This window comes from Phaenicophaeus curvirostris, chromosome 10, assembly GCF_032191515.1.
Source record: "Phaenicophaeus curvirostris isolate KB17595 chromosome 10, BPBGC_Pcur_1.0, whole genome shotgun sequence".
In the NCBI taxonomy this organism is placed as follows: domain Eukaryota; kingdom Metazoa; phylum Chordata; class Aves; order Cuculiformes; family Cuculidae; genus Phaenicophaeus; species Phaenicophaeus curvirostris.
Genome location: NC_091401.1, coordinates 21,028,024 through 21,055,826, shown reverse-complemented (window position 1 = coordinate 21,055,826; position 27,803 = coordinate 21,028,024). Strand labels below are relative to the sequence as shown.

General features: G+C 39.1%; 1 protein-coding gene across 1 annotated transcript in view; it reads left to right on the top strand.

The window, feature by feature from the left end:
• The window catches only part of LOC138724579 (multiple epidermal growth factor-like domains protein 6), a 171,195-nt gene that overhangs the window by 81,462 nt on the left and 61,930 nt on the right, over positions 1 to 27,803 (top strand). The window contains 2 exon segments of the mRNA XM_069864675.1: positions 5,457 to 5,579; positions 22,303 to 22,425. Coding sequence (XP_069720776.1) covers positions 5,457 to 5,579; positions 22,303 to 22,425 — 246 coding nt within the window.

Sequence of the window (27,803 nt, the reverse complement as noted above, 5' to 3'; positions counted from 1 at the left end):
GTAATACAATTGCTTATGTACTGCTTTGCCCATGTACCAGGCACTCACATGTACTAAGATACACGTATAGGTGTATTTCAGTTGCACATTCTAAACTATATTGAGGCTTTGATTCTAACCATTATGAGTCTTTTGTACCTGAAAGTATTTGAGTTATGTTTTCTGAGTTAGGAATGAACATCTCTGAATTGCTAGTGAAGTCCATATAAGCTGCCAATGACTGTTAGAGACAGTAATCAAAACTCTTAGGTAAAGATATTTAACATTTAGATTCCTGAAATCACCTTGGAAGAAAACCTCAACTGGGAAGAAGTTTTCCAAATGAAATGCTGTCTTCCTCCTGAATAAATATGTTGTCGTTACTTGGACCCCTAATTGAAACCTGGTGCATTATCAAAATAACCTCCCATCTTTGTGATGGTGGACTTCATTCATGTGGTATTGCAATAACAATGTGAATAATTTTACAGATTTTATTCCACTTCAGTGATTTATTACATATCCAGTGAGCTCTGACATGCACTGAAGTCAGTGGCTTATGAGTCAGAGCACAGGTTAGCTCCAAAGGCTGGTCACTGAAATGGCAAGTTTGTATGTGGATGCTTTAAAGTTATTGCTCATATACAGCTGATAAATATAAAAATACCCTTGGAAAATAGGTTTTAAATAGTGGGCTGCAGTTACAACATTCTCTCTGGTATTTTAAAAATGAATTTTTATATTAGTACCTGTTGTGTGAACTTGTTATACAAGTAAAATATACTTAAAAATACTTTAACTTGTAGGCAATGGGTTGGCTGCTATGTCTTGTAGATCTAAATGTACAAATTGTAGCCAAAATTAAATGATCATTCAGTCCATTGTCTTCCTGCTGCAGAACAACTGCCTCTTCTTGCAGGGTTGTTCCTGCTCAGTGCAGATACTTTCTCCTCCAGCCAGCGTGTCCAGTCATGCGGTCAGGGCAGGCTTATTTCCTGGCTTGTTTTTAAAGACACTGAATTCAGCTCCACAGAGAGGACCAACAGAGATGCAGCCCTCACTAGTACCTCAGTGTGGACGTGTGTAGAGATGACTTCTGCCCTAATGTATTTCTGCTTTTCAGCAGAAGTCTGGGGTTTTTTTTGTCGTTGTCTTCACCTGCTTGGTACATTTGAGAGATAGTAGTAGAGCAGGTCACTTCTGTCAGACTTAAAATAGAGCTACCAGTTGAAAACACTATGTCCAGTGTCTGCTTTAATGTACAGTTTTCATTTATTGGTAGGGTATCTGAAATAACCTAGACTTACATAAAAACTTGGTGAAGAGTTTTCCCTAAAGCTTTGGATGTCTCTGATTTTCTCTGTGGTGTGATATTTTCAGCTGGGGAGAAAGTAGCATTAAACAAGAATACAGAAGTAGAGGGATTGGACTCAGTCTTTTTCCATCTAGCATATAGCCCCAGACGTATTTAATTGGACAAATGTTTTATGTTTCAGGAAAAAAAAGGCATGCTCTGCTACTACTTTCTGAGATTTTTAGATAAAGTACTTTTTATATACTGCAGTTCTGTAATACCATATGTGCAAGGTGTGCAGGACATGGACTATAATCCACATTTTAAATATTGACGGAATTTTTTTTTTCCATATGTATGGTAGATGGATCATGCATAAAGTTAATATCAGGTTAATCTAGATGAAGAGGTTTACTAATTTTATTTTTCCCCTTAAGATTTCACGTAATAGGATTGAAAGCTCACATAGAGTATTTCCCACGGATAATATTTTTGCGTTGTTACATTGGCTCTATAAATAAATGTGAAGCATTGCAGTAGCAAACATCACATTTTTTTGGAGCGCCTACGGCGTGTCATTACAGACAGATTGATAGTCTTGATAACATTGAACTTTTGTCAGACCTAACCTGGCAGACTTGTTATATGTCAGATGTTTTTTCTGTCATTTTTCTTGCTATTCAAAAGGTAAATATATTTGCAACCTTGAATGACATTGAATATGGAAAGCAGACAGAAATTTATCATTTAACAGAATTGTGTTTGTTGGGTTTTTTTGTTTTTTTTTACAGAGTGGCAGAGCTGTAATCGGATTTTAAATTTCTGTCTTCTCTGTATTTGAGGACTATAGAGAGCTGATTGCTGCTTATGAAAGCTAAACAAACAGTCTTTTTACAAATGTAAAACACTTTCTTTATTACTTCTTATTTGGATCATTTATGTGCTTCTTGGACTGAGGCAACTTCTGACCTTTATTACTGAATTCTGACCTTTATTACCTGAGTACTGGCAATGGAAAAGATCTTGTACAGGAGACAGTACAGTGAAAGATACAGATGCTTAGAGAGGAAGTGTTCGTGATACTTCGGTTAAAACTAATACAGTTTATACGTAGCGAGGATATGCCTTCAAATGTGAGTGCTGTATAAATAGGGATAAAGCTGTTTCAAAAAGCTTATTTTGCTGTCTTACAATAGATTATATTTTCTGAGTTATGCTGGTTAGCTTTAAATGAGCTTTAAAGAGACATGGATAAAAAGTCAGGTTTTCTGCATATAATAGAAGCAGCAGTGGATTTCTGGTGTAAGAAGCAGCAAATACATCTGTCAAAACGTTCCATCAGAGGACAAATCCTGGACAAAGCATTAAGAAGAAAGTTATACCCTAGTAAAATCAAAAGTATAATGATTATCTCTTCAGCTAGAAAGGTTTTCTTCCAATACTTTGTTTTAAACTGCAGACACTGGCATTAATAAATTGGGCTGCATATCGTAGACCACATCACTTAGTCAATATTTTATGCTAGGAAGTCATGTAGCATTGTAGTTGCTAAACATAGTGTGGAAGAATGAAGTAGTTCTTCCTATTATTATTTTTTTTTTTTTAAAGACCAAGAGATTTTATTAGGTTTCAATACTGTTAGTATAAATAGAAGTCAAAGCTATGGAGCAGGGTTATTATATGGCTCATTACTGTTTATTACCACAAGGCACATCAAGATGTCTGCTAGTTAGAAGGGAGTAAATCATTTGGAACATGCCTGTTTTGTCGATCTTTTGCACGGTGCGCAGGGGTAGTGTGCCTTCTTCTAGTGCTTTGAGGAATATGTCTAAAATCTGTCACTTGTCATATTTTCTCTCCATCGCTTGGTGAAGAGAAGTGAACAGACGAATGTCTTATTTTGGTACGATTTGTTTTTGCGTTTTTGGGTGGAGGGGAGTGTTTTTTCTTCTGAAAAGTTTCTGTCTAAATTGTGTTCACATGAAATCAAGAAGAGCCTTGTTGACTTCACACGAGTTAGGATTTGATTTGTTGAGTAGCTCTGAGATGACTGAATATTTGTTTTTTATGCATAGCTTGCCAGTGTTTTTCAGTATCTCTAAGGACAAAGAAAGTTTTGTTGTGTCAGTCAGAGGTGTAGAGAGAAGAGATGGGTTTAGTGAGTTTGTGCCTTTTCAGCTGCATTTTAGCGAATATTGATGTTTCATCATAGGCATTTCTTTTAGTTTTTAAATAATTTGAGGCCTCCCAAATATTTCTTTTAACTTCCAACTTTTACTTATGATCAGAAATGAGCTAGTAAAGTTAAACTCAAGCTCATCGAAGGACTAACAAACCTTGGTAAATAGTAGACTTTTAACAGCTAAGGATTCCAGTTGAAAGGCTCTCTGTTCTTGCATGAATGTGAAATTCTTTCATTTTTTATTTGCCTTTACAGCGCTTTGTATTTCTTTTGACCAGAGTCTAATTAGCAGTTTTTAAAAACCACATTTTCCCATTGTGGAAGTGCTGCTGGTAAGAAGTAATTGCCTGTGGTTTTTACAGTTATGATGATGCTTGTCTTCTGTTGCTTAATCTTCCTGCTACTTCTTTTCTAGCGCTCTAGCCTGAATGCAATGCATGGTCTCTACCAGTGCCATAGGGCTGGCAAATGTGAGATCTGTCACCTGTGCCCTCACGCCAGGCTTTGAGAATGTACTGTGTCCCCTTAGCCTTGGCTTTCCCCGTTCCAGCGTGCTGAGGAGCTCTGCTCTGCCAGCAAGCCAGTCTGAGACATTTGTAAAAGCATAGAATAAAAGACACTTGCACCCCATTATTCTTATGCAGGTTCATTGTCGTCCCAACTTATCCCTGCACTGATGACTTATGTGCGTGTGTGGCATTAACACTTCAGGGAGACCAAAACAAGCAAGAAAGCATTGTACAGTATGCATTCCAGTATGTGTTAAATGAGTGCAGCAAATACCTGTTGCGTTTGTTAAATTTACCATCCCATTTGACAAATTTTCTAGTTTGGAAATACTTCCATGCATTCTGTTGTCTCTGATCCTGTTCAACAGTGTTACTGACCCAATGATTTCTATCACATTTCTTCAGAAATTCTTATGTAGGGTATACGAGTACACAATTTAGAAAGCAAATATCTGTCCTATTGATTTTTCACTGTCATTGACCAGCTGATTTATTTGTGGTTTTTTAACGATCTTCATGTATAACATGTAAAGTTCTATTTTTGCATGCAGTCGAGCACTGACTTGATCAGGAGAATGAGTGAGGTGTATAGATACTACTGCACATGTATCCGAAGGAGAGAAGGGCCTTATTCCTTTCAGTTCTGGGCCCCTCACCACAAGAAGGATGTTGAGGCTCTGGAACGAGTCCAGAGAAGAGCAACAAAGCTGGTGAGGGGGCTGGAGAACAGGCCTTATGGGGAATGGCTGAGAGAGCTGGGGTTGTTTAGCCTGGGGAAGAGGAGGCTGAGGGGAGACCTCATTGCTCTCTACAACTACCTGAAAGGAGGTTGTGGAGAGGAGGGAGCTGGCCTCTTCTCCCAAGTGACAGGGGACAGGACAAGAGGGAATGGCCTCAAGCTCTGCCAGGGGAGGTTTAGGCTGGACATTAGGAAAAAATTCTTTACAGAAAGGGTCATTGGGCACTGGAACACGCTGCCCAGGGAGGTGGTTGAGTCCCCTTCCCTGGAGGTGTTTAAGGCACGGGTGGACGAGGTGCTAAGGGACATGGTTTAGTGTTTGATAGGAACGGTTGGACTTGATGATCCGGTGGGTCTCTTCCAACCTGGTTATTCTATGATCTTTCAGATGTTTCTCATTTCTACCATGACTGCTAGAAGCAACCTAATACATAAGTGAGCTTGGTGGAAAGGACGGTGTAAAGATTATTCCTAGTCTATTTGCATGGAAGTTGGCAAGTTGGGTAGAACCTTCAGCTTACTTTATACAGAAGTAGGGGAGGAAAATGCCGCTGTTGCACCTCGTGGTTGAGTGTCAGAACCAAGGAACATAGCTGGGAGACACTGCTCCTGTGAACTTTAGGGTCCTTAGCTGTACGTCTCAGTAACTTTCTCATTTTGTCACATCGAAATGATACATGATTGTCCTCAAAAAACCAGATAATGTGGTCAATATGCACTCTTCACTGACTGCTGCATACTTTCTTCTGACAGATGTAAATGAGTGCACCACTGAGAACGGTGGCTGTCATGACCGATGTTCTAATACCATCGGCAGCTACCACTGCAAATGTCCAGCTGGCCAGAAATTGCAGGAAGATGGAAAATCATGTGGAGGTAATGTTCTGTACTCAGTATCACTGCTAGTAAGAAATAAGAGAAAACATTGGAAAGGAATAGGAAATGTTAGTTTTTACCCAGAGCCAGCTTAAGCGTGTATATTCAGAGTTGTCAAGATCTTCTCATGTGCAGATTTCATGTCTGTGTTATGAAGATGTAACTGTAAGAACACTTCAAATTGTTGAGGCTTTGTTTTCTTGGTGTTTTTTTTTTTTTTGGTTTGTTTTGGGTTTTTTTTAAGAAAAAAGTGGTATTATTTAACCTGAACTGTGTGTGCCATGATCTGATTATGGAATTTACATCAATTTAAAAACCTGAAGAAAGCTTATATGTTTGGATAACGTTTCATCTATCTCTAAGATAAAATGGTTTATATCAGAAAATACACATGCATCCATGCACTTCAATCACAATTCCACAGGTACAGATTAACTGGATAAAAAAGGATTTAAAACCACGTGCTACATACCCATTTGTCTTTTTCCTACGGAAAATATGTCTGATTAGTGCACTATGGGGTAAACTTGTTCTTAAGCAAAAGCTTAACTTTGTGTAGAAGCAAAACATCATATTAGCTTATGTTAGAACCTGTAATGAAGTATGATTAGGGTTCATAAACACAGGGTGAATGTAAAGAAGATCAGGTGTAGCATAGCCAAGGTGTGCAGTCCAGAGCAGCTCCCACTTCTTGAACTCCTTTCTAATACAAGTAACGAATGTTTGCTGCCATATGATCTCGTGTGCACTGGCTCTGTGCCTGGACTGCACCCTTGATTGCATTGCTGCAGTAAGTGTATCATTGACTTTTTTTTATTTTTCTCAAGATGAGAAGTCGTAGGTAGGTAGGTTTTCATGAATTGAATTATCATCTTTTCACAAAAAAACCCCATCTTCTCTGGCTTTTCCTGTTGTGTAGTATCTCACAAATTCCTTTCTTCCAGGAATTCATTTTACCATTGTCCTTCAACTCCTTTCTTAATATTTGTACAAAGCAATGTATTCCTTAGCTGTGGTCATACTCTTTATCCTAACATTATAATTTATTTGCCTGCACTCCTTTTTTCCACTAGAAGATTGTAGAATTACTTTTCACAGTAAACTATCATTTTATATCCGACTTGACAGTGTAAATAAGCTGTAGATGGTTATTTTGTTTTGATTGAAGTTTTTCATTATGGCCCTTCATGCTTTCATTTTGGCCTTTTGAGAGCCCAAGGCAGAAATACTGTGTGTGATTAACAGATTCCTGCTGTTTTACCTCAGTCTTCTCTTACCTTTTTTGGGGACTAGTTGGTAATACACCACGAACCAGTGAATAGGTCTGTACATTGATGACTACTTACTGCTTTCAGATCTGTGTAAAAGTTTTTCAAAAAATTGTTTGTGAAAGCAGGGCTCCTACTGATTGTCATCCTAAATTGCTTACCATGCAAGAGTCCTGTTTCTGTTAAAATAGTTGTGTGTTAATGAGTTAGATTAATACTCCTTCTGCACAATTCTGCTATTCTTAAAATATACTTAAAATTCTAGTGGTTTGACATCTTAAAAAGTTCAAACAGAGCTTAAGATGTTTGATTCTTGTACTATGTATCGTCTTATCAGGGATTACAAGAGGCAATATAAAATCGGTCTTTTTGAAACCACTTTTTGAAAAGTCCAAACAAAGATGGAAATACACAATAAACTGCAAGGGCTTAAGTCATAGAACGAAGTGCACATATCTGTGACCCTAATTACACTTGAAATTTGAGGAGATGATAATGACAATGAGCGTGTGGCTATGCTGACTTGCAAGACAGCTTCTTCAGCCAAATTCTAGACACCAGATGAGTAACTTAGTGGTTGATTATTATAGATGGGAAAAGAGCTTCTAAACAAAACTGTGTGATGCTAGAAGGTGCTGGTCTTTAAAGGATGTGATGCTGAACTGGTGTTTTATTGATGCCCCTGCATTACTCAAAGGAGTAATTTCGCAGATGAGAGTAAAACAGCTTCTCATTTTAAGTTAGCCAGTGATTTTGGAGGAATAAGGCTTACTGTTGTTCTGGGTAGTTACAATATTTCTTTATAGCATCATTGTGCTTTATGTTACCCCTTGGTCTAAACTTGAGTGTTAAATAGATGTTTACTATTGTTCTGCTCTGTCTCGTGGTTGGTTTTATTTCACTAGTGACTGAAATGATCAATTGGTGTCCAGGTTTCTTTATAAGCCAGGGTACAAATAAGGTGTATTGTTAGAAAAGCACCATGGAAGTGGTACGGATTTTATTCAGTAAGTCATTATTAGTGCAAAGGTTGATCCTGTTTTTCAGGAACTAAATAGAGCATCCTTCTGACAAAATGGAAGAATGTTGTCAGGAAATAACTGTATTTTTTAAAAAACATAAAAATAAGTTGAAGCTATTTGTAGCTGTTTAATGCTAAGGAAGGGAAAGTGGATAAAAGTTTGCTAATCCAAAACATAATGAAGTGTACTGCTGGTGTGGTCAATGGTAGCTGGGGGGTTTGTGAGCAATTTTAGGAGACCCAAAGGCCTAATTTCACAGCTAGAGCAAGCTGAGGATACTCCTCATCTCCATTTTCTAGGGTGTCAAAGGTGTGTGCTAGACAAGTCGCCATGAATATAAACAAGACAACAGCATGAAATAGGTGAGACAGTCTTAAAAATATATTATTGCTATCAGCATTGACTAAACCTTCCCTTTCTTGGGTGGTTCCACAGCTAGTTAGAACTGCATAGGGAAGGGGATGGAGCCGTGCAGCCTGGGTCATCCCACCCTGTGAGCTCCGTGCTCCTTCCAAGACCTGTAAGGGTCTTGTCGAACTCACTTGGGGCACTTACAGCAGGATATATCATTCAAAGTTATATGGTGTGTGAAGTCTCACTTCATTTCATTAAAGGATACTTGCATCAAGAGGCAAGTAGTAGTAAGGCGAAAGCATGTGTATCTAGAAATGCCAGAGTGGTGAATTGATTAGCCTTCCAAAACTAATTATCTACATGTTGTATGGCAGCTTTTACTCTCCAGTGTTCATGGACAGTTTTCTTATCTGACAGCTCTCCAGCTTTCTTATCTGACAGGGAAATATTATTTTTTGGCAGATCGTTGCATAGGCATTACAGATTTTGACATAAAGCTCATGCTTACCTCTTGCTCTTTGTAAATCTGATGGAAATTAAAGATGAGAAGAGATTTGGATGTAAATCACTGCACAAATAATACAACAAATTAATATTTGACGTTTATTATTATACGACTGTCAGCCTAATTCTGTGCCTTATGCATCTGTACCAGTGTGCAGAGTTTCTGGGGCTGTCTGGTTAGTGTCCCTGAGTGGATTTGCTCAGAAAGCTGTATCTTGGCTTGAGTAGGGGAGAGGAACTGTGTGTGTCTGAGTGTACATGCAAATCAGCTTTACCTTTATGCAACACCCTCCTTGCTTGTTAAGCAGAGGTACCACTGACTACTTATGTGATACTCTGCAAGACATACAGATGTTCTCATTTCATATTTATGCAAAACAATTCTACCCTACTTCATAGAAAGCAAAAATGTTTTCTTCCAAACAAAAATACCATTTTAAAGCTCAATTATTGGCATAAGTACAGAGCTGTAAGGGTTGCTGAGGCTAGAGCTACAAAAGCAGGTTTTCACACATGAATAAGCTCCAGAAGTCAAATAAAAAAAGGTTGTGACCTTATGTTAACCTTCTTTGGTAAGCTGTCATTTCTTATTATTGTGCTCTCATCTGTAAAAGCGACTGAAGGAAGTTAGAGACGAATTAAGTCCTATGATTAGCTGTTGATGAAAAGAAGCTTTCAGTTTACTGATTAAAGCAATATTGCAATCACCGCAACCCTCTCCCTGGTGTCCCTGGGGGTTTTGGTCAGATCTCGAAGCCCTAGCAGCCCTCCTGACCTTTGTTGGAGGGACTGTTGGAGTGACTACATCCTGAGCCAGTGTGTGACTTTGCAAGGCCACCACTGCTTACCTCAGTGATGCAAAAATCACCGGTGTCACTGATTCAGCCCGATCCCCTGGTCAGATGGGAACTCTCCAGACGTGGTTCCCACAGAAGAGTTAATAGCTGGGTTAAAAGGAATACTGAAGGATTTGTCTAAGACAAAGAAAGTGTTTATTATTAAAATGACCTCAGCGTTTATGTAGTTTGCAAGGTGTGAGGTGTCAGTTGTGACTTATTTTTGGGTTTTGACAGAGGCACGCTAATTCTGCATTTGGACTGTTTTCCTTGCCCAACAAATCAATGCACCATACTTCTGGTACACTGTGAAAAAACTGAAAGACTTAATACCACATACTTCTAGGGAAATGCCAAGGAAGCATGTTTTTTTTTTTTCCTCTAAAATTTTTTTAAAATGTATTTGTTCTTTTAATAGAAGAAGAGAAATTAGTCCATTGGAGCAATTCAGGGTGCTTTTGCATTTTCTTATCTCAGAAAGCTGCATTTGACTCGTAACAGTATGGCATGCCAGGACAGAGTTAGTTATTTTCAGGAACATTTCAAGAGAAAGAGAACAAGGAAAGTATAATTTATTTTACAAAAAGAAAAAATATACCTGTTCTGGTCACACATTCAACTATTACCACTCTGCATGAAATCTAACCTTGTAGGAATCAGCTAAAGGCACTCCTAGATGAAGTGAAGCAATTCAGCCTCATTCATCTTTATCTGTTTTAAGACTTTGTTTTGAGATATGGAAATAAAACCAGTTACAGGATTTGAATCACAATTATCAAATTATTTGTAACTGAATTACTGTGCCCACCTAATGTCCACCTCATAGAATTAAGGTAACAGACAGCTCTATCTTGTGACCTTAATAAAGCCATCTTTATCCTAAGATATTGCTATATATTGGTTTTGTACAGTGTTCCAAAAAGGTAGAGGAAAAGAATAGACAAAGCAAAAGAACTTTGAGAGAAAAGAGGACAAAACCTAATTTCTGGTATTTCTGACCCTGTCATTAGCTGCTTTCTGGTACCCTGGGACTCCAACATGAGTTCTTATAGCCAAGTCAGAAAACTCTAAGTATTTAAGTTTCAAAATATAAAAAAAAGTTGTGAAGCACTCTGTTAGATACTGAAGAACAAATATTTTCTTGTCCATTAGCTTGTAAATCTAGAATGCTGATAGATGTATTTTTTAGGATCATTTGAAGAGACTTGAACAAGAAGCAATAGCTGTTTTTACATCTAAATATTGTTTATTTATGGTTGCTCCTAACTGTCAAATCAGTATTGTTAGTTACAAATAAAAAGACGAGCTACTGCTTTGATTTCAGATCCCAGTTGATAAAATTCAAGGGTTCCCTTCCTTCTTTTATAAAGGGAAAAATATTAAGTAAGGTTAAGGGTAAATTGTGCATTTTAAACGCTATTTAGCATTACAAAGTCAGACTTCTGTGGTTTTCTGGATACTGTTGAATTTAGGCAGGAGAACTGTATGGTGTTTGTGCGTGGGTGCAGAGATGATCGGGGCAGAAACTACTGTCAGGCATTCATAGCTGTATTTGCAAACCTTAGTGGGAATTTAATTTTATTTCTTCTGAGTAATTCTTTTGGAAATTCCTGATTCTAGTTTTTAAGCATTTGTCTCCAGCTCTTGAGAAGGAATGAAGGTTGGAGGTCGTTTCTGACCTTTCTTATGGTCTCCTGTGGGGCCTTTGGAGCCAGCTGGGATCAATAGCTGCGTGAAGCTGTTGCACCGTCCTAGGCAAACAGCATCATCTTTCTGCAGTTGTGTCTTCATGGTGGTGCTACAACAAAAAAAGGTAATCAGAGTAAGTACTAAAAATTACAGAAGATCTCTAGTAAAGGTAACAATAACTGTAGGCTAATGTACCTTTAAAATGAATTATCTGAATCCCAATGAACGGCAAGCCCAAAGCAGGGAGAACATGAGCTGAATTCTGGCAGGCTCATTTTGCGTTTGTAGCTAATGCCATCGGTTGGTTTGGTCAGTCCTCTCTCATTTTGTGCGCTTTCCCAAGCCTAATCTACTCAATTATACGCTGCGGACACAGGAACCGCTTCAATCTTACTAAAATATATGATATACTCAGTCAGAGTCATTTTGGATCTGACCTGTTTCTATTCACTCAGAGAAGGGTAAACAAATCACTCAGACCAGAACAGATGCTTCCAATGTGTTTTTTGAGCTCTTACATGTCAGTCTCAGCTGAGAAGACCATCTGATGCTCTGATAACAAATTTATTTTTGAATTTTAATTGCACTTGTTTATATTTTTCCTGTTTTGTTCTTGACTATTGCTAAATTCTCCCTGCTCTTCTCTTACACGCTGAACAAAGATGACTGTGAGCTAAACCACAGTTTCTCACATCTGATATCCCTCAGGGTAGATGAAGTAACAGTTGTGACACCTTCCTCCAAAGTGAATCTTGCCATTGAAGAGTGAGCTCGTTTATCCTGGATGCATGTTTTCTGTTGATTGGAGCTGAGGACAAGTATAGTCAGATTTCAGTCTGTTTTTCTCATGGAGGGTTTTTTGTGTATAGATTTTTCTCTTTGAATGTTTAATTCAACTGCAGCATTTTAATAGCAGCCTTTGCATGATCAAACCATACAATTGACAGTTTAATTTTTAGGTTATGTGAGGATTCCTCAGGGTTTGGTGTGGCACGGTGTATCAGCGTGTCGCACGTTTCCTGCAGCACATATTCTATGTTTCCAAAGCAGCATGTTTTTTTAAAAAGCCTGGTATTATTCATAAACCACAGAAAACTGGCACCTCATTCTGCATTTCAGTTATCAGATGAATTATTGATCACTGATCTGACACAGACTGAAAGGGAAAAATTGTTTCTAGATGTCACAGGCCTCCCAGGTAACAACAAATGAAGAGTCGCATCTCAATGTCTACTGGTCTAGCCCATATGGCGCTTGAAAGCTCACCGAGCGTCACAGCTGATTATAGACTCAGCACATGGGCTGCTTCCCCAAGGCTTCCAGCTCCTCTATCTTCCTCCGGGATCTGAAAAGCCTTGCATGGGCTCTACCAGCTGGAAGGAAATACGAAGTGAGAACCATAACTTGCTTATCTTTGGAAAGGAGTGGTTGTGTAAAGTGCAGGGAGAATTACAGTCATTCCCTTCATGGTGTCTCTGCAAGTAACTCCAGTTCTTACAATTGTCAGTTTGTGCAGAAAGTTGAGCGTGAGAATACAAGCTGTCCTGAAAAGTTTTCTTTGTCCAGACTGCTCCATGCACGAAGATTTATTGGTCAGCTTTTGACAACGAATACATTTAACATTTGGAAATAAGGTATTTGCTACACCAGTCAGGGATTTAATGTGGTTTAATTAATGGAAGGGCTTTGAATAGTCAAATGAAAAGCATTACATAACTATATGAAGGGACTATTATTGTCCAGACAAAATATAGTATTAGAAATAATATGACAAAAAATGATAGACTGCTATACAAATATGTTTTGAGATATTTCTAGGGCTCTGATTCATTTATATTAGCTAGTTTCTAGCATTTATGACTACCTCTGAAAAGCAGGTTATGGAGAATGTTAACATTCCACTGGGCTGATTGACAATAACTAGTTTATTTTAAAGGAAAGGAAAGAAGCCTGGTATTGTTGCAGCTGACTAATGTGAATTATAAGCTAGGTAATCTTTTCTGCAATTACAGAGATACAATGATTGCCATTGTCGGAGAAGAAAATACACTCGTACTTTTGAGAATGATTGTGTAGGAAGAACTTTGCAAGCCTGAAATTGAAGCTCTGGTCATGGTCTCCAAAATTACCATTAGTAGTAATTCTATGCAGAAGCAAGACTTTTGAATACTTAAATTATAGCTTGTTTGTAGCAAAGTATTTACCACCAAATGTAAGCATCTTATAAACAGCACATGAGTCATCTTGGTGTTCATGTTGAGCACGTCAAAAATGCATATTGCAACTGAATTACTCTTGTGTAGGGAGGCGAGGCTTAGAAACCTTCTAATTCATGCTTTAAATGGAAATTATGAAAGAAAAAATGTGCATATTTGCCTTTCAGTGGAGAGTATTGTGCAGGGTAACTACTGCTTTTTCTATAGCTTTGCCTACAGGCTGTGTAAACAAGGACTAACAGCAGATACATAGATAGGAAGAAGTACAATTCCTGAGTGGTGTTTATATTCTTTTTTAGAAGCATTTAATACCAGTCTTCACTGACACAACTAATAGAAATTCAATTTTTTTATTGAAGTGCCTGTGGATTTTATGAGCTGTCTGATATATTCTTAAAAAGCTCTAAAACAATTTATGATAAAATCTAAACCAAACAGAAATCTGTGAGCTTCTCTGTTCAAAGCATTGGCCCAAAGGAAGCGATCCAGACGTGGCTGTCAGCAAGATAGCAACTGCTGGGGGGGCTACAGTTCATTATTAAAAGATCAGTGGTTTGATCAACATCATATTGGATTACTCAAACTTCAATTACATGAATACCTGAGGGCTTTAACTTGGATTTATTAAAAGACCAACTTGAAGTAAACCTGCTGTTGTTGCACACTGGATCTTTGAAGACCCACCTGAAAACCTTGTTAACAGTCCTTATCCCAACAGAGATTCAATGTCAGCCAAGGAGTTCAAAAACAACTAATAAAAATGCAGCAATCAAGTGATTAACTTGATGTCATTTTTAATCTCAGCAAGAGGAAAGAAAAAAAAAAAAAAAAGAATCTTCCGAGGTTGGTGACATTGTTCATTAGGCTCCAGCTCTGGAAGGTTGGTACGGACAGGTTTGGAATGTATTAATGCCACTTATGAATCTCTACAGAGTCACAACTAATGTATGTCATAAGGAAGCAGAGCGAGAAAATCTGTAACATGCTGTCTTTTGCTCACTGGGGTTTGTGTTGCAGATGGGCCTGGAGTTGATAGCTCCAGTGGGGGATTGATGCTTGTGGAGGCTTCTTGAGGAGATGTGATTTGACCTCATGGCTGTACAGCAATGTCAGTGAGTCAGGTTTTGCAGAAATGGAGTGGATTCTGCTGTGCCGTTGTCTTGTCTGGGTGAGATGGACGGAGATACGGAGATTGGTGGCTGAATGTTGTGTTTTTCTAGTTCCATGCAGTCTTGTCACTGCAAGCACAGTTCCAGCGTTACATGTTTCACATGTTGAACAATGCAGTTCCGACTGGCAACTCTCTTCCCAAACCAATTGTTACCAAGATTGGCTTACATTCCAGTCAGTTTCCAAGATGAGTCTGTCCGTGTGATGTCTTAAATCTTTTTACCAACCCAAGCAGAACATTTGTCACAAAAACCATTCACATTTCCAACCAGCAGAGTGTACGTACTGTATAAGCTGAAAACATCAGATAATGAAAGTATTTGCATGATTATCATATTCCTTTGCATATTTTACCTACTGTGTGTGGAAAAGACATTTCTCTATGCATCCTGTAGTAAAGACACTTACAGAGCTCAGCAAGTGGGCATTAATATTGCTGCTAACAAAAAACAGATGTTCTCATCAGATCAGTAATTTCTCTGCTTTTATTCCATAACTGTTTCTTCAAACTGTCATATCCTGCTGAGAGAAGATGCTGATAGCCCAACGTGTAAACCTCCTTAGTATGTCTCTGATTTGAATCTGTGGTGCAAGATGTTTAGGCTGTATAATGCTGTCGCTTACTAAGTACTTCTCCTTATAGGGATCCTCTCCTCCTTTGCCACTTTTCCACCTCCCAGCATGGCCTAACTGAATTGTGCTGAGCAACAATATTTAAAAATTGATAGCCCCATAACGAATTTTCCTTTTGCTATTACGTCCCATGTCAGAAAAACTTGCAGGAGTGTTGTGGTGAAGTTGCTGATGCTAGTGATCTCAAAGCTTCTTTCCTGAGCAGAAATTACATAAAACTTTAATTATAGTGTTTCAACCCACATTGCTGTGGTGCACTGGCACAGCACCCTCTTCCAACTTCACTGTTTGCAGTTGGTACATTCATTTATTTTCTGCAGGAAACAGTAAAATTAGTGAGGCTGTTGTCTTCAGTATATAAACATTTTTTAGGATCATAAGTTCCTAATTTTCTGGGTTGCCTTTCTTCAGATTGTACTCCCTTGTTATTTTATGTGATCATTCACTTATCCTGTTTTCCCCTGAGACCCTAACGTCCATCTGTGTCGGTTTCATATTGATGTGAATTGGAGTCAATAAGGGTGTACAGTTGCCAAAACACCTATTAGTATAACCCGACGGTGGGGGCTGGGAATCCTATCAGTCTTCCTTTTGGGCTTCACTTTGCTGAGATGCTGTGTACTACTCTGAGATTCAGAAATGGATCATTCTGTTTTGTTTTGAAGACTGAGTGGAGAAAAATGTACAGATCTGCTTTGTGAAAAGGTGGGGAAAAGTGTTTTTTTCACGGCTGTGTGAAATGTCATGGTGTTGTCTGAGGTTGGTCCGTGAAATTATTGTGTTCATTACTTTAATTCTACACCCTGATTTTCTTGCAAATTATCTGGCCTCAATAATTGCTTAAATCTCATATATATGTCTCTGTGTGTATATTTAATGAAGAATGCCATGAAACTCTAATTAGGGCTGCTTGACTCTAAAGCAGTTTACATATCACAGGCTTACACAGCTATCAAACAGATGCTTCTCCTTTTTTTCATTCAGCTGACATTTTCATTTTCTCTGCATATTTTGAGGACTGAGCAGTGATGTGTTTTGACTCCTGAGGCTACAGACAATATCAAAATGAGGATTAGAAATGAAGCTTTACCTGTCAATTAAGTTGTTAAGCTTGTCCTCCGCTGCATCTGTGCTTTCAAATGGCCTATTTATTGAATTTGAAATAGTTTTCGTTCTTGACCTTGTTTAAATTGAATGGACAGTTCTAATTATAGTCTTTAGAGTTTTGAACTGCAACATATGGTTTGCATATAGAGTTGTGGATGAGGGGCTATTGTCTGTTTATTGAGCTGAACCACTGTTGAATATCTCAGGAGAGACTGGCCTGCCAGGCGCTGAAAGTAAGCAGAAATCAGCTGTACAGATATTGGCCATTTTGGACTTTTCAAATCATTTTATCCAGGAGATTTGCTCTTGAGGGACATCCGAGAAATTAGCTGTGATTGCAGGATTCAGTCGTTGATGAGGAACAGGTCACCACTTTCAATAGTTGCATTGTGTCAGCCTTCACATGAAAGTAATAGAAAAGAAAAAAAGCAATAATAAAAAAAAAAAAGTCTTGGAGCACCCTTTTCCCTGATATATTCCTCCCCCATCCTTACCAGGAACTTTGGTGAATCAATGTCCTTCTTTTAAATCATCTATGCCCCCCACTAACAAGGTTGTGTGACATCTCACAGCAATTTATTCATGTATTTATTCTCCAGTAAGGCCAGTGACAGATAAGGAAATTAAATGCAGGTCTTTAAGACTAGATTTTGTGGATTGTACCTTTCGGTGCTTATAGATGTCTTCTCCCAAAAAGCGATTGCTGCTGTGGAGCCTGTCCCCTGGAGCTATAGGGCTGCTTGCACTGGGCGCATGTTCTGGAAGCAGGTCTCTGCCTTTCCACCACACTTCTCCCCCCAAAAGCCATACCTTGGAGATTTCTCTTTCTTTCCCTCCTTCAAAACAGTCCTCAGGAAATGCATCTCCCTTCAAACCTGGTCGTAAATATTTATTATCTAACACAGAGTCCCATAGGTAACTGTGCTGTTCAGCATTTTACAGTGCTGTGGTCTTTGTCTTTTGGTGTTCTTACTATAAAACTGGATAAACCAGAGGTGAGAGAAAGGAAACCTGATCTAGACACAGCTAGAAGTCATTGTAGCTACCCAGGAAACATCTGAAATGTAGGGCAATGTACCAACTACAGGGTACAAAATTCCTCTGCAACGTGACCAAATCACTGGGGAGGTCTGAGTGAAGGTGGCAGTGAATCCATTACAAAAGCTTGGTTTTACTGCCATCGATTTTCAGGGGAAGGTAAATAATCAGATAACTTGGAAAGCCTGATTCTGTGCATGGCTAATTGGATAGCCCTGCTGAAATAGGTGCTGGTTAAAGCTGCTTTGCCCTTAATTCTGGGCAGAGAAGAAACGTAGTGGAAAACTCACTGCTTTAACAAGAGTTCTCTTTCATTGTGGAATCAGTTTGCAGGGACTAAATTGGGTAAGGAATCTCTTAACCATGCCTTTAAACCAATCTCTTATCAGACATGACATCCTTCTTTCAGTATGGTTTGCTGAAGCTATTCTATTAATTAATTTTGTTGTAGCAGGCTTGCCTCAGACACCTATGACTTACTGAAATTTAAGTAAGCTTCAGCAGCAATTGGAGCTAACCTGGCTGACTTTGAACAGGAGCAGACAATGCATGCTCATATAATCCATTGGAGAGGCCAGGAAAGGGCAGAAACAAATAGCTGAGGAGCAAAAATAAAAGCCAAGGAGCGCTAATAGGTCAAAATGACCCAGCTGGCCCCACAGGAGCACGATTATCTATACTGAAAACTGTTTCACAAAGATGTTTTAACATCAGGTTCCAGCAGAGCACTCAAAAGAGCTTGTAGCGTGTTTATGGGGTTTTTTTGTGAAGCATAAACCTCTCCCCCTGACTTCATGGAAGGTTTTGCAATTTAAAATCTCACAGCTATCAAAAAGTGTTCTTTTTCCTCTTTGTAGCTCAGTTGGGTTCAATGAAACTGAAATATGTTTTTTATTAATATGAATGGAAATTCTGCTTTTTCTTGTTGAATGTTAAGCCTTGTTTTTGACTGGACTTTGAACTTGTGTTTTAATTCCTAGAGTCAATACTAATGTGAAACTTCCATCAACATGGAAAAAAAACCCAGATATTTTTCTATCAACGGGGGTTTCAAATATCTTCCAGTCAAACTTTCAAACCCTGAAAACCACTTTAGTGCTTGTTACATTTAGAGAAACTTCGCTCTACCACCTTGTGCCTCCTTAGACCTCACATTGTACTCTTGACAAAGTGTCCGCAATGCGAATGCCCTCTTTGGGATACCCTTGACATGTAATCTCTCTATTCAGGATTCTCAAACTGTTTGTGCTGTTGTTGGCTTGGCCAGCCCAAAGAAGGAAACTCAGGTCTGCAGTAGAGGCTGTGCTGTAAATACCCTTAAGCCAAAAATGTGCAAGCAGAACAAATGTGTGGTAAACTTGGTATTAGAAGACTGTTTCATCTCCTACTTGCTGCACGCGCATGCTGCGCACACATGCACTGAAGGCACGTGAAAAGTTGCAACTAATGACTTTGTGAGGAATGCAGTGCTTTTAAAATACAAATTGTCTTGCCTTTCAGTGTTTCTGCAGGCACTTTGAGTTCTGAAATGACAGTTGTCCTGCACCAGAGCCCAGATATATGCACATACCTACAGAGGGTCAGTGCAGACCCATAGGAGGGTGAGTGATGCACTAATAGTGGCAGCAGTCACTGTAGAAATTCCTAGTCAGGCCCTTTGGGAAAACAGGGATTTAAAGACAAAGAGGCCCTGGGATTGCATGAAGTGCCTGTCCAGTGGTTAAAACAGAGACGAACACTTCTGAGTCCCTTTGGAGGCTTATGACCTTTCAGGTATTTGTTATATGTAGATTTAAGGACGTGGCTGGTTTGCAGTATTAGAGGTGTCTTTGACAGCACCACCTCCTCTCTGTTTGGAGATGTGGGAGTCGTGGCTGCAGCCGGCTCTTGACCTGCAAGTGCTGCTTGGGTGTTACACATGGAGCATTACAAACCAGGAGCTGAAAAACAGCTCACCTGCTTGCAACTCTGTCTTGTACTATATAGCCAAAAAAGTAAGGAAAGATCATATAAATGTTGAGGATGATGCAAACATTCAGTCCTGCTGCCATCAAAACTGTTTTCTTTCTATTTGTGGGATTTAGGCCTGCATGTTGTAAAAGTCTAAGCTTGTCAGTAGGGAATTTATCTAGCAATATCTTGCTTTTTTTTACTTTATAAAAACGTGATTGCAGATTTACTAATCATGTGTTTAACACTCCTGCCTGTTTGTTTTTAAGGGACCTATAGATCATAGCTGTTCCTAAATGTTTTAGTAATGTTATGAAAGAAGTGACTGATGTGATGACCCCGAATTCCAAATAAGCAATTGACCGGCTCTGTATTTAAACAGGTTTTGGACTGAAAAATCGAACTGTTGCCAACATGGTCCATCAAATCAATTGGAAACAAACTTCCTTGAAGATTAGTGGAGCCCCTATTCAAAGTCATAGAGGACTTCAGTATCTTTAATTTCATTAGTAGAATCTGCTTTTGGAAAGGGCATGGTGCTGGCAGCAGCTTGTTGCGTTTATACACCGTGTCCTCTTTTCTCATGTTCAGGATTTGAGATGTGCATCCTTTTGGGATGGAGGAAAGGTCAGTGTGCAGCTGTGATGCACAGAGCTCAGTCCAAATGCACAGACCTCAGAATTAAGAACAGCTAAAAAAAGTGCCGGTCACGCTTACTAAAATAATTTATGTCGTGGCAACACATAGGATTGACTTTTGGCCTGTCTGACTGACCATAAGCTTATTCCTGCCGGCTTGTTCACAATGAAAAGTGGGTAAAGGGGGACACAATTTCTGTGCATCCTGGCAGACGTGGTGTGGCACAAGGTGTGTACAGACAGCATGGAAAGCAGAGATATCTTCAGTGGGGAATCCCACTAAAATGGATCTCTCATGAAATCCCCCTAGGTGAAAAGGATAGTCACATACTAGCTCTCCTATTTTCACCTAGGAGCATAATCCCCTATGTTGAGGTAGCCTTGGGACAGCACACCATCCTCGTTTCCCTTCTCACCTCTCAGCGGATTGCTTTCCCTCTCTTTTGCAGGAATGCAGTTGCTTTTATCACAGTCTGACTGGTGATAAGCAGGCCATAAATGGCTTGAAATTTGGGTTATTCAGATAAGCGTCCTAAATTGTAACTATAGAGAGCTGAGCACGTAGGTGTTTAAATTTGTTCTGCAGTGGAAACTAATCCAAATTTAATTATAGTGTATTGTTGAACAGATACAATCTTCCATAATAGCATGATATTCTAGAATTACAATATAATGATTTTATATTTTTAGAATTCTTTTATAATTTTATAGCTTCATAATTCTAGAATAATTTAGTTTCTCTGTAGTTATTCCCATCTGCAAAAAGAAATGGCTACTTCTGTACCTGTAACTGCATAAACTGTTGCTTTCCTGGTATATATGTCCTTTATAATAACAGTATAACAATTTAAATATAGAAGTCGAAATATATTAAAACTAAAAATTTCCAAGTGCTGTTCAAGCATTTAAATTTACATCCACTTTGCAGACTACTCCCCAGACAAAACAATTAAGGCATTTTTCTCCTCTATCTGGTGTCACGCCCCAACTGGAGGCAAAGTTTTTTCCTGGCCTTGAGATGTAGGAGACACTGAAATGCAATTGTGCATTGCGTTTTTCTTGATTATATCTGTAGTACGTGATAGAAACTTGCAACATATAATCCTTAAAATACTGATCTTGCAAAGGAAGCCTGAGACTAGAAGGGATCATCTGTCATCAAACCACTCATGCAGTATCCTGGGAAGACAGTCATGGAGTTACGTTGCTAGGCTTGTTGGTCTTGCCTCTGGTTTCTTACCCTGCGTGATGCAGGGAGTGATGGGATGAGGTTAGGGATAGCTTATATATGCAAATATGTAGGGTATTTTATTTTTCATTTAATTATATTGCCTTTTTGCAGTATTGTTTTGGGATGTGCCAGCATGAAGGAAATGCCATTGAAAGAAGAGCTGCAGCGGGTGCTGGAGCTGCTGAGTGCAGAGCTCCTCTGTAATCCAAGTCACTTTAAATTTTCAAATAGAGATTAACAAATAGAGTTAAAACTAAGCACTTGGTTTTATTACTTGGACTATTTTTTCTTCTTTGTAAATGTTGATATCCCAATTTAAAACTGCATTTGGTATATTAGAGAAATTATGCAGCTGATTGTAGCCTGTAAAATTAATATACTGAAGCTCCCAGTATTTGAGTTTATTGAGGTATAAATAGTAGAACGTGGTGTACTATGTAGTTCAGCTGCTTCCTTGTGTTATTTTTCTAAGCCTTTTTGCTTATTTTAGTTCTGTGATACTTAAGACGAATAGTTTCCTGGGTTTTATTTCATCCTGGTGTTTTTCAGCAGGCTATTTCTTAACAGTATAGGATTCAACAAGATGAATAACATCTTTTGTTTACTGTTTGCATTTAAAAAAGCAAACTTTTTGTTTAAAAAAGAGTATTCCAGATGTCTCCAGGTAGTAGGAAATGTATGTGGCGTACAGTCTAGTAAAACAGCAAGTATAGCAGAAGGATTAAAAAGTGGCACACATTGGCAAATGGTCTGAATTTAAACACTAGTCAACATGAGAACTTCCTTTTAGGTGAGCGTTAGTCAGATATGTTACTTTACCCTAATTCTCTCCCTGGTTTTTTTTTCCTAGCCCCAAGGAAATGGCCGTGTCACAGATTACTCTAATTAAACAAGAGCTTCAGATGCAGAGCTTACAGAGGCAATGCCTGTGGGAACTTTGAAAAACACCATAAAATTTCAATTTACTTTGATGTGTTCACAGCGCAGAAGCAAAGTAAACAGGAGAACCAGGGCATGACTTTGTTGTGGCTGTCTTCTAATTCTTGTCATCTGCCTTCTTTCTCTAGACATGGATGAGTGTGCGGTGGTGAATGGTGGCTGCCAGCAAGGCTGTGTCAACACACATGGCTCCTTCCACTGCCAGTGCCAAGCAGGGTACAGGCTCCACGCTGATGGGCGCACCTGCATAGGTAAGTAAACATAACAAGCACTTCAAATACCTGAAGATATGTTTTTCTCTGCTAAATCTGTTCTTGTGTAAGTGGAAGTGTTTGTAGACTTAGCCCTTCTGAGTTTTGTCTAACTCACAAAGGATCTTGGTATCCCTTCCACTTAAAGTAGTTTGTGAGAATTCATGTGGGTCTAAATTTGGTCTTTTTTTTTGAGACCAAACTGTTGATAGTGTCGCATGTTTCTGTGATGCAGTCTTGTGTGAAAACTTCTTTCGCTTTGCAGCAGGCATCTTCATTTCCAATGAAAACATTTTTCCACTTCTGAGCATTTTTAATTTGTGTCGCATCCCCTTGCATGTTCCAGCCATGTCCTGGGCTTTTCTGCCTCTGTTACTCTTCCTCTTACTTAGTCTTTTTGCCTGTTTTTTCTGAAGAGGTACAAACAGCAGGTAGTGAAATCTCCTGTCCATAGGCACCTGGCAGGATGCTGTTGTTCCAGCCAAGCAGTTCCAAAGTGCAGCTTGAATCTTCAGTGACAAAGACAAAATAAAAGCTTGTGGTTGCCACCCTGAAGTTGTATTTAACCTTACAGTAGGTGACCACCTCTATCAGACTGCCACATTGGGACCCCATAGGCTTTACTAGCAGGTGGCGTGAGAAGAGGCAGGAGGGTGTCATTAACTGTATCAAGGGGTGACATGGTGAAGTAAAATCTCTGTGACTGTGCTACAGTGAGCAGAGCAGAAAATCCCCTTGGGCGGACCAAGAGCAGAGGCCAGATTTGTGAATTGATGAGATACATTTGAGTATATGGTGCTTTGGACTGTTAACTAGAGAGGGAGCTCTAAAAGGCTAATTAAAAACTTAAGTATGTGCTCAGAGATGTCTGGTTTTCAGAGAGAGCATGAAGAGCAGAAGCTCTACCCTTCATCTCTTCAGCCTTTGCTGTATGTTTAACTTTTTAGGTAAAACAGCAATGCGGAATTGTCTGGTTTACATTTTAGTTATTAGGCACAATGATGAGTATAGATGTGGCAGGCTGAAAACTCTCCTCCAAGGCAATATTACATGAATGTTTAGTGATGTGCTAATCCTTTTAGATCATACAGGTGGTGCCCATGCATGTGAGGCTGAGAGTTTTGAGCATTTTTCCTGAGGTTCTGCTCGTGCTGTGTGCTGATAATTTGGGTGCTATAGGTTAGTGAAAAATCTTTGTTTCTGCAGTGGTCCCATGCCCGAAAGCCAGTAACGAAAGAATAATAGAACCATAGAATCACTAGGTTGGAAAGGACCCACTAGATCATCGAGTCCAACCATTTCCATCAATCACTAAACTATGTCCCTGAGCACCTCATCCACCCGTCTTTTAAATACCCCCAGGGAAGGTGACTCGGTTGCAGACTGAACTAATTCCTTTCTTTAAATTAGCTTTAAAGCTTCCATGTTGAAGATTTTCAGTTCATGAATGCTTGCTTGTAGATGTCTTCCCCTTTCTGCCAGCATTAAATGTAGAGCATGGGCTGGCTGCAGGTCTCCTCCCGGCAACTGGTCTGTTGATCTGAACAATGCTTGCAGTTGTACTGACGGATGTCTGCTCTTGGTCAGAAGGATCTCATTCCAAGAAAAAAGCATTAGAAAACAGTAGAAAGAGGGTGGATAACCCAAAGGTCATACCCTGATTTTCAGATTTGTGTGAAAATCCACTAATTTATAGTATGGAGCTACTCTATGCATGTACTCATGTAAATGTGACCATCACATAGCTGATCAATTCAGCCTGTGACACAATGCCAATTTATGTGCTTGTGGAGAGGATTAGTATTAAAAATAAACCATGTTCCTTAGGTTGCACTCTGAAGACTGAAAGAAGACATGCAGAGTTAATTCTGCATGTTGATAATAAAAATAATAATAATAAAAATATGCTGTCCTTGTATTGCATTTAAATTGGTACGAAAGTCAAGTTGTTGAATCCCATAAAAAGGATTAAAATGTTCTGTCATTTGGGAAGGAGAAAAGGATGTAATTTGTTCAAATTTTTCAGCCTAATTTTGGGTAATACGAGATGAACAGTCAAGTATGGTCAGACCACATCTGCAGGATAAGTTCACTCACAGTTTGATCATTGTCTCAGTTCTTGCACAAAGTCCCTTGGTTGTGATTAATATCAGCCAAATATGTCATCAGTCATTTCTGGTATTATCACAGCAGTAAATTTACTGATGCAACTAGAACACAGGATGTACTGGGGCCAAGCTGCAGGAATGATGTTTTTTATTTAATGAAATTACCCTTTTAGGTTTCTTGGGTTTACCACATACAGAGACTTTCAGTGTTTTGGTAATAAACTGCAATTAAAAATACGGTGAAGTCTCAATCCTTTCTTGATTATCTTAGCTGGAGAGGGAATGGGTAAGGAAACACTAGTGTGAGAGAAAAAAATAATGTAAAAGCAGAGTAGTTCATATTTAACTAGAAACACTAGTGGCTTTCTGTGCATTAAAAGAGAAAGAAATTCATCTCTTTCTGATCAGATCTGACTGGGGAGACCCAGAAGTGAAAGATGTGATGTTTGATTTATGTTGTGCTCTCTGGACAATCTCATTTTCAGCTGTGGTGGGGAGGGAATTTTATAAATAAAAAAACCCTAAAGTTACTTTAGGAGGAAAAGAGCAAGAGGACTGAATAATAAACACAAAAAGTAGGTATCATGGCAATTAAATTAGTTTATCTATGTAATACATTAAGCTTTCTATGAACATAGAATAGTAAAATTTTCTCCTCGTACAAATAATCAAGAAGTTTAATTTGGAGTTGTCCCCTAGGTAGGAACATCATGAGAAAGCAAGCTTGCATTTAGTGAATGTAAATATTCACTTAATTTTATTAAAAATTCTTAATACAATGATCAGTTCATTTGTAGTATCTCAGAAATTATCAAGAAGGAACTGAAATCCTAAGATGGGAGACAGGAGTAAGCTTCAGAGAGAGCTGCTATCATAATAATGGATATACACAATACTGAGTGGAGGATATTGAGTTCTGTTTCAGCTGTTTAGACAAGACACCAAAATAAATGGATATAATAAGCTCTCATGCATTGGAGCACAAGACAGTTACTAATTGATGAGGACAGAGGGAAGCATTTCATATAAACCAGTAATCCACAAGTGCCTAGCATTGGGATTTGGGCACTAACTGCTTCCAATGACTGTTTGGGATGGAAAGTTTGCCTCTTCTGCTGCATCAGTTTATACATTCAGTTGGAGGTACTCATCCAGCCAAGAAGTAAACCCAGTAATGCACCTCTCTTTTGACAGTGCAGCTAAGCAAAACATTCACTGTTTCAAAGAGGGGCATGCATTAGCAATAATATTTCTTCCATGAATACTTTAGAGGATGTAACAATCTCTCCCACATACTAAGAATAAAAAGGGACTGTGTTCTGGAAATGAGCTGTTTAAGGAAGGTGATTATCTCAACTGCAGAAATAAGAAACAAACATCCCCTTAGACAGGCTTTTCAGATGAATCCAGCTCAGATTTCTGTTATGTTCGTTCTTTCCATGGTCTTTTTCTTTTTGGCAACCCTGTGTTTCTGGGAGCAAAAGTGCCAAAATCACTTGAGGGGAAGCAGATTTTACAGCTTAGACAGCTTGGAAGTCTCCCATACATAAGGAAGCGGATCTATCTTATAAAATATTCAGCCTACATCTGAAGAATCAAAAACCTGGGATATTTTCTCATGTAGTTGCATGGAAGAGTACTGAACTTCTGTCACAAGCCCTTCCCAGTGAGTCCGATTCTCCTACTTACAACGTCACAGTGCGTTTGGGAACCTGACTATAACTCTACTGGTGGTCTATCCCTCCACTGCTGCTGAGAGCCTCAAAATACAGGGTTTGAAGAAATCTGTTGTCATTCATCCTGCTCGCATTAGAAACTTTTGCATGTACTCTAAGGCAAATGGCTTCTACAATGGGTTGCCTTGTTCAGTGATAACTAGTGTCTGAAAGGGAAATAACTTCTTGAATCCTGATACTGTCTGCTACGCCCAAGTCCCATCTTTTGCAATGGTCCTTTTTTTTCTTAGCTTTACGATTCCCCAAATTTTGCTCAATGTTGAATTCATTTTTAGATGTATGTGCCAGACTGAATGTTCACATAAATTAGGTAATTAGAATAACTAAGGGTAACACTGTCCTATTTTTTTGGCTTTGCTTTTAATGCCTTGATTATGCTAATGTGATGAGTTTAACTTTGTTAAAGTTCAACCAAGCGATGTCTGGAAAGAAGAAATTCAGTGACTCTGTTTATTGTAATATCAGGCTGTGGGTTTGGATTCATGTAAATTCGTTGTCTTCACTGGTGTTTATTCCTATTTGAACTATTAGAACTGAAAGCAGTGCACAGTCTTTAGACCCAAATTCATCTCTGGTGCCAGTTATCTTTGTCTGCCTTATGTATAAAAACTGTTGAGATGTGCATTTTTATGGAGACTTTCACACACTAAGGCTCTTAATAGAGCCAGTAACAAAGAAAACATTTATACAAATCTATAATCTGTGTTTTTACACATAAGTAAAGGCACAGTATATCTGAAGTTACATTACTTGTCATTGATAAGGTTGAATTTATAGTGATGGAAAACATAGGCTTGAAAAGACTTGTTCTAGCTCTATTGTTGCTATGTGTACATCCAACTATGGCTTCATATTCTGTTTATTTTTTAGTACAAATTTGAGCATTATTATAAAAAAATAATGTGTTGACAAATTTGTATTTCTCAACCATCAGGCAATCTTTGTCTGTCCTGCTTGACGTCTCCTGTTGCCATCCCCCTTCCTGTGATGCTGCCCTCCTAGCTCAACATCACCTGTACCACTGTGCCTGGGGGGACTCGGCAGCAGGACGGGTTTTCTACCAGGCTTCATGAGTAAATCTTTGAAAGCAGAGGGCATGTCATTTTTCTGCCTGAGCCCCATGCATGTGGTCAGGCCTCCAGCCACAAGCCCCTTTACAGCAGGTAGAATGAGATTCATGACATGCCAAGTCTCTCCCTTTTTCTCACCAAAGACGCATCGCTGGCGCCTGGCAGCACAAGCACAAATTGTCCTGTTCCTTCCCCAGCAGCAATTCTCATTTAGTCTGGCACCTTCTCTCACGTAGTGCGCAGGATGCCTTGGCAGCAGGTGTGACAAACCTGGCTGTGGCCACTCCGGAGTAATCCCTCGCTCCCCACGCGCTGGCAGAGCCTGTGCGGAGCCAGGCTGCATGGCCCCGCTGGTGCACGCTCTCAGCACAGGAGTTTGTGCTCATCCCCTTCTGGCTTCAAATCCTCCACAATTCTTGGTATGGCAGGTTGCTTCTTGTCTTCCCTTACATCCTAACTGGCAT